Source organism: Lepidochelys kempii, chromosome 8 (assembly GCF_965140285.1).
Source record: "Lepidochelys kempii isolate rLepKem1 chromosome 8, rLepKem1.hap1, whole genome shotgun sequence".
Lineage (NCBI taxonomy): Eukaryota > Metazoa > Chordata > Testudines > Cheloniidae > Lepidochelys > Lepidochelys kempii.
In genome coordinates, this window is record NC_136387.1 from 29,365,886 (window position 1) to 29,378,184 (window position 12,299).

Genomic DNA, 12,299 nt, shown 5'->3' on the forward strand with positions numbered 1-12,299 from the left:
GGCCCCCGCAAATGTGGCTTCTTTGCAGCAAAGTGACAGAAAAAGCATTAACATCCATTCTAGGGTAATAAGAACAAGTTAGGTAGGCTTAGTCCTGGCCAGGTTGCCTCCCTTTCATAGAGTCCTATGGACTTTTGGTCCTCCTGTGCTTTGGAGCTGGAGGGCTGAAGTTGAATCCTGAGAGCCTTTGACAACCATAAAAAGAACAGGAGTACTTGTGGCACCTTAGAGACTAACAAATTTATTTGAGCATAAGCTTTCGTGGGCTATAGTGGCTTTGGCAACATCCATTTTTTCATGTTTTCTGTGTGTATATATCTATCTTCCTACTGTATTTTCCACTGCATGCATCTGATGAAGTGGGCTGTAGCCCAGGAAAGCTTATGCTCAAATAAATTGGTTAGTCTCTAAGGTGCCACAAATACTCCTCGTTCATTTTGCTGATACAGACTAACACGGCTACCACTATGAAATTTGACAACCATGTAACAGTGGCTTCCCCCTTTTCTGTGATCCTGCTAACTCTGACAAGCCAATCAGGGTTTGGATTTAGTTTGTACCCGAGAGTGTATTTAGACTAAGATTTTTAATTCCAGTTAGTTGGCTGCCCATTTACCTGAGTTAATAAATACAATTGTACATGCTCAGCCTAGCATAAACCTCAAACACTTGTGTTCTGGAACAATGTAGTATGTCCAGAGTACAGAAGAATTGGCAAACTCAGATTGGCAACCAATTGACTTCAGTTTAACTCCAGTCTTATCACACCCTGAATGAGATGTGTAACTATTGTCTCATGAGGGCAATTTGCATGCCAAAATTCATCTTCCCAGCCACCAGCCTTTTCAGCTGTAGAGCTGTTAAAAAAGAATCCCCCCAAACAACAACTAAACAAACAACAACCCATCTTTCATATTTTATATCAAAACTGCTGAACCTTTTTTTGTATAATCTTTCCACGAAGGTCCACGTTTTGTCAGAGAAAAAGCATGGAAAACTTCATCCTTAAAGGGGAAAGCTTCAAAAACCCAAGTGACTTGAGTCCAGGTAGCTAGAATGGAAACTTATGCAATCTGATCTGCTATATAGCTACCCACTAAAACTCCAGCTATTATTCTATTGAAACCATTATAGTTACTGATATACCAGCTATTGCTGTTGATTCCCTTCTTTTGATTATTCAGTACCTATCTCTTAGGTTCTTGAACATATAATACAGCCCTGAAGTACCAGTAACTATGAAGTTTAATGTTGAGCTTTGGAATAATGCCTGTAATCAAAATAGTTTTTATGCAGTATCCAAATAAGTGACAAGTGATTCAGAGTGATATTTTGTCACCCCTTTGACAGTTAATATACACACATGTTGCTGCTGCCTGAGGTTTAAGTTTTAATTCTTCGATTTTTTTCAAATCTGGACTTGCACTGAGGAACCTTGTTCAAAATAGCAGGGTGCCCTGAAACTCAGAGCTGAGGGCTTAGGAACAAGCTCATTCACACAGTATCCAGATGCATTAGTTAGGGTTAACATTTGTTATGTTTATGTGTACTTTAATGTGGCCTGTAAATGTGCTTACTAAAACTGTTCAATATTCAACATTCAGATTCTTTTAGTACTAGCTAGCATATTAGCTTTGTCAGTACGAGATCAGTTTTTTCATTTGAAATGTAAGTGACTTAATCTGGCATCCATAGAGAGCACTTCACAGCCCTGAAGTACAAAGTTCTCTCAATCCACAAAACCAGTAGAGCACTGACAGTGGTAGTGCGTATCAGCCTGTATGCGTCAGCTCTGACTTGGATGGAACATCTCTAGGGTTTACACCAAGATGTTTTTCACTCCCATAACTTCTATTGGGTACAGCTAGTGGAAGCAGTTGTGCAGGCAATTCTCAGATGGGTCTGGCATCTGTCCCTGTTAGAAGATGTGGTTAAAAGCTTCTGGGTCTTACATACGTTGCAATTTCCTTTTGGTGCTGCACTGTTGACAATCATGGATCTGAAAAATCATGGTGTAAACAATGCCAGTGGGGGAGGGTAGTTCAGGCTCCAGGCTGAGCAGCTTAGCAAAGATGCTAATGACAATGGTGGTTCATTATGTGGACATGTGTCCAGTAGCAGCTGGGCTCAGGCCACTAAACACAAACACTGTATGTGAAGTGCACTTTATTTTTTTTCTATAGAATAGCAAACCTAAAAATACATCTAGCTAAACTGGATAGTGAGGCCTGGCCAGGTGTGCTGGATTCAGAACGGGACCGACTAATATTAATCAATGAGAAGGAGGAGCTCTTAAAGGAAATGCGATTCATTAGCCCCCGGAAGTGGACTCGGGTTGAAGTGGAAAGATTGGAGATGGAGAGAAAACGTCTAGAGGAAGACCTTCAAGCTGCAAGAGATACTCAAAGCAAAGCCTTAACAGAGAGGTATGTAACCAGAGCAGAGGAAAGCTTAAATTACTGGCTTAGAGGTAGAATAAGAATAAATAATCAAGTTTTATCATGGCAAAATAGCAAGGTGCCCTGAGGTTCTAGGAATGCCCACAGGCAGCTGAGAAGTCTTCTGCTTTTAAGGTTTTATCTGAAAAAAAAGGTTTTGTCCCCAAGCACCCCTCCCCTTCTCATTTACTCTGTGTAATTAGCTGCTATCCTACACAAGTATGCTAAAAATATATTCATGCATATTGGAAAAATTCCAGACACTGTAGAGATCCATGATCACTTGAATTTTTACTATTGTGAAACACTTCTAGCTAAATGAATGGCTCCTACTACCATTCTAAAATTAACTCCTTTACTTGGAGTTTATGGAAACACTCATTTGGGGATGTCACAAAAGAACTGAGGGTGGGAGCAGGGAGGAAAAGCTTATTTTTAGACATACTACTCTGTAGTGCATCCCCCTTTGTTAATGATGCCGCTGAGAATCCATTTGACTTCTGCATCAATCAAATTTTCACCCTCTATAAAGCACAGTGTACTCAGATATATATGTACACTTTGAAGTGTGTACAGCTATGAACTTAATTAGTATTTCAGAAGTTCTCTGAAGTGAGATGAAGGACTAAATTTCTAGCTGAAATTCTAGTAACAAATTTAAAAACTACCCTTGGCCCAAAGGTATAAATCAAGAAAAGCCTACAATGCGACAGCTGTCAGAGTAGGGCTTCTATTTTTCAAAATAAATTATGCCTTATGAAGTTGAAGATACTTTAATATCATTAGAAGAGGAAACATATAATCTAAATGTGCGAGTTCATTAAAATCTCCATCTGGTTTCCTCACTGCAAAACTTGTAAGCCCTGAAAGCTTGCTTTTCAGTGCTTGTGCTGAGTTTTCTTTATGAGGAAGAGCTAGATTCAATGAGAACTTCATATAGCCAAGTGATCATATTTTGCTTTCTAATCCCTATTGAATACCTGCTGTTTCAATTGCATGGGTTACCCCACTTTTCCTTCTACTATGGAAAATGTTCTAACTAAGGGCAAAAATGCAAAATTTGCTCTCTTACACCATTGTAAATCTGAAGTAATGCTAGTGCTTCAAGGGAATTTCTCTTGCTTTACTTACATACATATAAAATATGGTTGTGATGTAATTCACAGGAGTGTAGGACGGGAAAGGACCTCAGTAGGTCATCTAGTCTAGTCGCCTGCACTCAAGGAAGGACTACATAATAACTAGACTATCCCTGACAGGTGTTTGTCTAACCTGTTCTTTAAAACCTCCACTGATGGAGATTCCACAACCTCCCTGGGCAATTTGTTCCAGTGCTTAACCACCCTGAGAGGAAGTTTTTCCTAATGTTCACCTAAATATCCCTTGCTGAAATTTAAGCCCTTTGCTTCTTGTCCTATTTTCAGAGATTAAGGAGAACAATTTTTTACCCTCTTCCTTGTACCAACCTTTTATGTATTTGAAAACTGTTATTATGTCCCCCCTCATCTTCTCTTCTCCAGACTAAATAAACCATTTTTTTTTTCAATCTTCCCTCACAGGTCATGTCTTCTAGACCTTTAATCATTTTTGTTGCTCTTCTCTGGATTTTCTCCCAATTTGTCCACATCTTTCCTGAAATGTGGTGCCCAGAACTGGACACAGTACTCCAGCTGAGGCCTAACCAGCATGGAGTAGAGCAGAAGAATTACTTCTCACATCTTGCTTACAACACTCCAGCTAATACATCCCAGAAGGATGTTTGCTTTTTTTTTTTCAACAGTGTTGCACTGTTGACTCATATTTAGCTTGTGGTCCACTCTGACCCCCAGATCCCTTTCCGCTGCACTCCTTCCTAGGCAGTCATTTCCCATTTTGTATGTGTGCAACTGATCGTTCCTTCCTAAGTGGAGTACCTTGCAATTGTCTGTTTTGAATTTCATCCTGTTTACTTCAGACCATTTCTCCAGTTTGTCCAGAACATTTTGAATTTTAATTCTATCCTCCAAAGCACTTGCAACCCCTCCCAGCTTAGTATCGTCCTCAAAATTTAAAACTTTCATGTGCCCCAACTGAGCTGGCCTTGGCTATCTGTTTTTTGTTGGTGTTATAGTAGTGGTTAGAGGCCCCAAAAGAGAGTCAAATCAGATTGTAGTAGGTGCTGTACAAATATATAGTGAGAGAAGGCCCTGAACCCAGAGACCTTCTAGTCAAAATAAGCAATGGACAAAGGATGGGAGAGGAAACTGAGGCCCTGAAGTAAATGACATGCCCAGTAGCTTACAGAAAGTCAGTGATGATGCCGGGAATAGAACTCAGTGCTCCTGATTGTCTGCCCAGTGCCATATCCAGTGGCCCACTGCCCCTCTCCCCTCCCATTCTTTATGCTTTATTGTGTAAGTAAGTAAAGATTGTTCTTGCTCTCCTGTTGCTCTCTAAGTTGAACTCTTAAGGCTTGATGGCAAGGATTTTCCAGGAGAGAGTTCTTTGGTCTGGAACTTGTTTTTTAAGCGGTCCAACGCATGTTGGCCATTTTCTGGCTGTCTTTTCCCTGACTCCTGGGGATTGTCTACACAGTGAGTAAATCTGTAGCAAGCCAGGGTGTGCAGCAAACAGGGTCCACATAGCGAGTTGATGCGTGACCACTGGTGCACTGTAGATTCACACTCTCTAGCTTGCCGCATTCTAACTGGCTGCGTAGACAAGCCTGGATTTAGCTAGACTGGATTTAGACTCTTGATGGTACATGAAGCCTCAGGCAGTGTCAGTATACGACCTAACATTCATCTTTGTTTCTATTTACATAAACTAGATACCAGGTACTACTGTGAGGAGTTTCTAGTAAAGCTCCTTCAGTGGGAGGAGAGGTGTAGGAGGGAAGTGCCTGAAAAACCCACTTTTCCCATTAGGTGTGTGTGTGGAGAATCTCCCACTGAAAACCCAATCACAAATATATCATGCCTCATTACCAGTTATGGAGGCAGATTCTGGGTCTGCTCCAGCTGCTTAGCACTACTCGGTGACATTAAACAGGTGAAGGGAAACAATGGAGCTGTGTGCGCTCATTAGAATTTGAATGCGTAGAAATACATTTTATAAATCTGGAAATTACACTGGATCATAAATGTCTTTAGCAATGTGATTTTTTAACCTGTTTTATTTAGAGAAATATTTGACATGAAAAATGTATTCCCTCTCTTTTTTGAAATTGAGTGAAAGGATAATTCACAAACTCACATTTCTGTTACATTGACTGTAAGACTCTAACTGTGTGACTGGCAAAATGCCTCCTGAGTTATCCAAAAGTGACTACCAAATGTCTATGGACTGACCCTAGAAACACAGCCAGGTATAGTGCTTGCTGCTCTACCCAGAAATAAGCATTAGTAGGACTGGGCCCCAGATTTTAATTTTCTTTGAAGCTGTTTAAAAAACTAAGCAAACAAAAAAAAAATGAAAGTAGTATAGAACTGCTTCACACAGGGCTGATTACTGTCCTAATTGACTTCTACTTTTCTCAGTGGAATTGCATAGTAAGGGCACAGCTTACTGCTTGGTCTTCATTTTAATATTAAAATGTCATTTTAACTTATTGTCCATCTTTGCTGTCTTCTCTAGATTGAAGTTAAATAGCAAAAGAAATCAGTTGGTCCACGAACTGGAGGAAACAACACGATTAGTTGTAGTGTTACACACCCAGCTGAAAAAGTGAGTTTTTAGTCTTTCAGAGATTTACATATGCTTTAAATGGGCATCACGTGACTGTCCTTTCTCCCTTATCATAGTGCTCAAATTTTGTATAATAAGAGTTGAAATAATAAATTGCTTGGATTTGGGTGCGGGATGGGAGTAATAAGGTAATTTATCACAGAAGTTGACATTACTAAGGGTCTAATCTTAGCAAATAAGCATGTATTATTATGCCTGATAATTATGCCACTCACAGCACACGTATCTCTGAAAGTGGACTTCAGATTTATGCTCCTGCTTGTAAATGTGCCTATTGTATTTATGGTATCTTTGAACTTGTTCTAATGAAATATTGTGTACTCCGTTTGTTCAGACAAACGGAAAAGGATAAAGTTGATAGCTTTGGAGACAAGTACACATATATCATCCTCAGAACTCGATACAGAGTTGGCCCATCCATTGGAGAAATAGGGTTTCTATCAACTGGGCAAACTGAGCTGATGTTATTCTTTGCTGTTTTTCCTTTTGGATTCTGCTCTGAGGCCTATCCTCTTTCATTAAGGCAATAGTGAAAAGACTGGAAAGAAATTTTAGTACAAGATATCTGACTCTTAGAGAGGCCACTTAGAACTATTGAAGATGGGCAGCTATTCCTACATGGTGAAGTAGGCATTATTTCTAGCACGTGGAGCTGCATCATGCATTCATTTCCCAGTTCACCGTGTGGGCTGTGTAACTCATTTCCTTACTCTGTGCACCGTACTTTCTGTTCTTAACACACTCACTCAGTGATTGGGGCAAACACACAGTATGAACAAATGCTTGTGTGCATGTATTTGTATGTGCAATATAATGAAGTTCAGCCAAACTTTCTGTCACAGGGAAAGAATAAGAATCATCCTTTAAAAATGAAATCAGGGCTGCCTGGGTGGGGGTGGGGGGTGAAGAGTGGGGCAATTTGCCCCAGGCCCCCGAGCCCCGCAGGGGCCCCCACGAGAGTTTTCGGCGGCACTTCAGCAGCAGGTCTTTTAGTGCTGCCGAACACACCCGGAGTGAAGGACCCACCTCCGAAGACCCGCCATTGCTTCTTCTGCTCCGGGTCTTCGGTGGCGAGGGGTCCTTCCACTCCATGTCTTCGGCGAAGTGCCCCAAAGACCCGGAGCAGAAGGACCCCTGTCGCCAGAGACCCCAGGCCCCTGAATCCTCTGGGCGGCCCTGAATGAAATTACAACTGTTTTATAATAGAGTGTATTTACTAGCTCTCAGTAGTCTTACAAACCTTACCAAGGTTCATACTCAAATGCTGGTGGCCTCTTTTAAGCCATGCTTCACACAACAGGTGGTTTTCATAAGACTGATGTGATACACATCTGCCAACCTAGTGCAGAAGGCAATCTGTGCTAAAACTCTGCTGAACTCTGTATGTTGTCCTTAAAAGAACAAGCATATGTTGTATCATTTATTTAGCACCACTCCTAGACAGCATTGCAGTTACTTAAGTAATATTAAGCTTATTAATTAGCATTTTCCTAGCTTTTTCAGCATTAGGAATTTTTTTTTAGATCATGTTAAAAATAACCCAAGTGTAAGTTTTTAAACAATAGCAAATCGAGATGTGAAGTGAGGGCTAAAGGCTCTAAGACTACTAGTGTTTGCAGTATAGTACTTACTATGCTGAGTAGTTCCATTGACTTAAATGGAACTGCTCAGGGTAGTAAGTATTGTACTTGGTAATTAAGTATTTGTAGGATCATGCACCAAGGAACTCCTCGCTGGTAAAATATGTGAGGACTAAGGGGTTATATAGTTCTGTTTTAATTTGGGAATGATATTTTATTTTGTTCTTGCTGATCTCATAACTGACACAAAAATACAAATTGTACATCATCTTATTAAAACAAATCTACAAGTCTAGCATTCTTACATCAACAAAATCCTCTTACATACTTTACCCCATTGCATTCTGCTTCTCTTAAATAAAAGTTGGTGTGAATTTCCCACTTGTGAAATGAAAGCCAAATAAGGCTAGCTTTAAAACAGTCCTTGTACAAGCCTCCTTGCCAATGTATTACTTCCTGATTTATAACATCTCCTATGTCAGTTCTGAGTTTCTACTGAGCAGAAACAATTGTGCTGCATTGTTGGGGTCTTTTTATGTGAACAAGCATCCTCCAAGGACTCAACTAACACTTATTTCACTTGAGATTAATTCTGATTTGAGGCAGATCTCCAGGGGTAAATGGGTAGTCAGAGCTGTGTTTAGTCACTCACTATTGTGGCAGTGGAATAACTGAGGCTGATTCTGCTCGGCAATGCTAATTTTTCACATAGATGAATTTGCAAGTCAGTTCAGAACAGCAGGTTACTGGGCTCATCCCAGACAGTTGCAGGCCAGACTTCACTGCAGGCCGTATTCTGGGTTGGAGTTTGCGGTTCGACAACTGGAAACCCTTCCTGTGACATGAAGAGATCGTCATCTCCTCACTGTGGCATTAACTAATCTTTCCTGTATGGGGCAAACAACCTGTTCTCATGCTCCCCCTTGAAGGTTAAGAAGAACCAGAGGGCCTCCACATAATTGAACAAAGAATGCTGTTACTCTAATCCTTTGATGCATTGAGTTGACGATTGTGTGTGTGTGTGTGTGTGTGTGTGTGTAAGAGAGGGCCCATTGGATGATGAGTACAGCTTGTTGAAAAAAGCAAATTATATCACCTGTTTTCACTGAAGTGTCATCAATTCAATTTTGGAAATTTTCAGTCAACTGTACTGATGGGTGGCCATTCCTGTATGGATTTTAATTCAAACTTGTCAGGGTGCCTAGGGCTATGGACTGGTGTCTTGTTGTTTAAAAGCTAAAATAGCAACCTGCACCAGCATTTTGGTGAGTGTGCATAAAAATGTCACGGTGTCTTTCAGAACTCATATGATGTAAAAGTCAAGCTTTCTCTGACATGTTTGTGTTTTTCTGCAGCCTCTCTACCAGCATGCTTTCCCTCTCTTCAGGCAGCAGCCCTGGCTCTCTTGCATCGAGCAGAGGATCTCTTGCCACCTCTAGCCAGGATTCTTCCACCTCAGCCAGTTTTACTGATCTCTACTGTGAGCAGTGGGAACAGTTGGACTCAGACTATCAGAACAAAGTCGACTTCTTACTCTTGGAGGGAGCCGCTGGATTTAGGCCTTCAGGCTATATCACCACTATTCATGAGAACGAGGTGGCAAAAACTCACAAAACAGATGCCACCAGTCGTATCCAGGCTCTGAGATCTTTGTCTGGGACCCCCAAATCAATGACATCCTTATCTCCAAGGTCATCTCTGTCATCTCCCTCTCCGCCCTGCTCCCCACTAGTGATAGACCCTCTCTTAACTGGAGATGCCTTTTTGAGCCACATGGACTTTGAAGATACAGAAATAAATATAAGTCTTTCTGAACTCTCTCTAAACGCTGGAAGTGGCAGCTACAGATTGGAAGAGCCTAGGGCTGGGGACAAACATCTAGGCCAAGGTACAGTAACAGCTCAACCTATAAGTAACTTTAAAATCCTCTTTACAAAAATCTTTTTAGTTGGACAGCAAAGCAATAAAGCTAAAATTCAGACATTGCAAACATTGCTCAACAGCCTTTAGTACAAGGACTTCTGGCAGCCTCCACCCAATAATGCATTTGTGACATCTAACTATATACTTTACCGCAGCTGGAGAAGGAGTTGGTGATTTAATTCATATCCAGGAATGAATTCCTTTCCTAACCACTTCAGTCCCTAACTAAGCTTAGCAGCATTTGATTTTTATTTATCCTAATGATTATTAACCAATTTAACAAATAAAACATCTTAACAATTTTTGTTTTTACAGATGTGAGAAATTAAAAGGAGGTCAGGTAGGAATTAGAGTTTGGCAGTGGGGCTACACAGGGCTCCCAGCACTGACAGCAATGCCACAGGGCCTTCCTTGCATGGCCAAGAGGCCCAAGTCACCAGGATGCAAGGTGTGGGGGTTGGCTGCAGTCCTGGCTCAGCAGTGCAGAGACCTCTGGTCAGGACTGCAAGGAGAAGGACGAGCCCCGGCCGTGGGGTGCTGCTGAACAGTTCCTGCTGGGGGGATGGCTCCCACTCAGCTGGCTGGCAAGTGAGTGAGTGGGGCTATGACAGCAGAACTGCAGAGCCAGTGATACCCAATCTCTGCAGGCACAAGATGTGAGGAAGACTGTAGATCAGATGGGATAGAGACGAGCTCCCCTACCCCAGCCACAAGGGAGGCCACCCAGCTGCTGAATGGCTCCTGCTCAGGGATGGAGCCATTCAGCGGAAGGGTGGCCTCCCCTGTGGCCGGATGTCATCCTCATCCTCCTTGTAGTTCTGGCCAGGGGTCTCTGCTTTGCTCTGCCAAGACCGCAGCCTTCCCCATACCATTCACCTGCAGGGATTGGATATCAAGAGGCCCCGTGGTTTGCAGGAGTAAATGAGTGGGACTGTGACAGTGGGGCTACAGAGGGGTCTCTGATCTCCTGCATGGTCAGTGGCACCTGATCCGTGCAGACACAAGGCAAGGAGTCTGCACTTGTGCCGATTGTTATGATCCATTTTTTTGTTGTTGTTGTTTTCAGTGTGTCAGGTGAAATTGACATTTACTGACAAATAATATAATTTGAATGCTGCTAAGCCTGCCAAAAAGTGACTCTGTGTGTGTGCATATACACACACCCCCACAAGCAGGGTGGAGCTAATTTTTAAACTTAAGTGCCTAAATTAGGGTGCCCAGTTCTCCATCTAAGTGCTTAATTTGGCACTTCAGAGCCCAAATATCTATTGTAGGTGCCTACTGCCTAAGTGTAGAATTGAGTGCCTTAAAGTGGACTCCCTAAAAGGACACAGTAAAAAAAACTTACAGGCAGAAATCTGCAAGGTGGTTCTGGAGGTCAGTTACTCAACAATTGAAGAACCAAAAAAATCCCAGGAGGTGCACATTGGGCCTGACTTTGCTCCCAGGCAATTCAGTGGTTAACCCTTCCATGGATGTCAGCAGAGCAGGGATGGCTATGTTATGTTTTGAGAACTAACTATTTCAAAGGCGAAGTCTCTTAGCAACAATAACTTGTTTGGATAATAAGCATGATAAAAGTGAGACACTTAAGAATACTGGATTTTTGTTAAAAGGGTTCAATACAGGAACAAACACTTTCCTTTGTGAGGCTACTGGCCCGGTGCAAATAGATTAAAAGAATCAGATACCAATTAGTACAATATTGATCCACGCAGGCAGACAGTAGCCCCTGTCAGATTCCAAAGGAGGTGGGGCCTATGTGAATGAAATGGTTTTATTTTCTACTTCAGTGGAGAAAAAAAAGTAGAAAGTCAACACTAGTGCTGTAGGGAACTACATAAGCTTGCAAAATGCAGCACTGGCAAATGGGTTTTAAACCCATCTAGCACTTTGTTCTATGGATATGTACAAAAACAAAAAAACTACATAAATGTAGGGGATCTAGTGAAATGTGATTACCATCTGATACCATATAATATCTGAACAGTTGTCATTTTAAGGCTTCATTTCATAATTAAAATTCCCTAAAGTGACATTACCCTCACCCTACATGATAGGTACTTTTTCATCTGAGTATGAAACAGTATTTATTCCTGTTAGAACTGGATGGTGATTTGTTTTAACCTTTTTAGCTCTTCACGATTGTCAAGGCTGTTAAATGAAAGCTAAGGTGTTAAGCAGATTAAGTGATTATTTCTGTTATTCAGTCAGCAGACAAAGTAATCCTCGTAAGTAGTTTATTTCAGGGCAATAAGGAGGAGAGATTTCACTCTCTAGGCATTACTCTCACAATTCAATGTAACACTAAAACATTGTGGCTGAGTGTTATGGTCAGTACTTGGCCTCACTGGACAACACGTGCTCATGTTTTTGTAAGCAGAATTAAATTGTATATCCCTCGGGAATTTTTTTTTTTAACAAAGTCCTTGCTGCTTTGAAATATGCTTCCTTTTCTTAAATGTGTGATGGTTAGAGTCTAGTTATTTATCATTGATAAGTATCAAACGTGTATGTAACAGTGTATATTGGGCCAAACTCTGATGTATATGCAGAGTAATTCCATTGAAGTCAAGGGTGAAACTGAACAGAATCTAGTCCATAGAGAATTATAAAAGAGCCCTGTACTCTG

The 12,299-nt window shown here is 41.3% G+C and overlaps 1 protein-coding gene across 1 annotated transcript in view; it reads left to right on the forward strand.

The window, feature by feature from the left end:
• WWC1 (WW and C2 domain containing 1) overlaps positions 1-12,299 on the forward strand; it is a 138,022-nt gene that overhangs the window by 93,258 nt on the left and 32,465 nt on the right. The window contains exons 9-11 of the mRNA XM_073355938.2: positions 2,184-2,426; positions 6,054-6,143; positions 9,100-9,632. Of these exons, the coding sequence (XP_073212039.1) occupies positions 2,184-2,426; positions 6,054-6,143; positions 9,100-9,632 (866 nt within the window). The remainder of the gene's footprint in view (positions 1-2,183; positions 2,427-6,053; positions 6,144-9,099; positions 9,633-12,299) is intronic.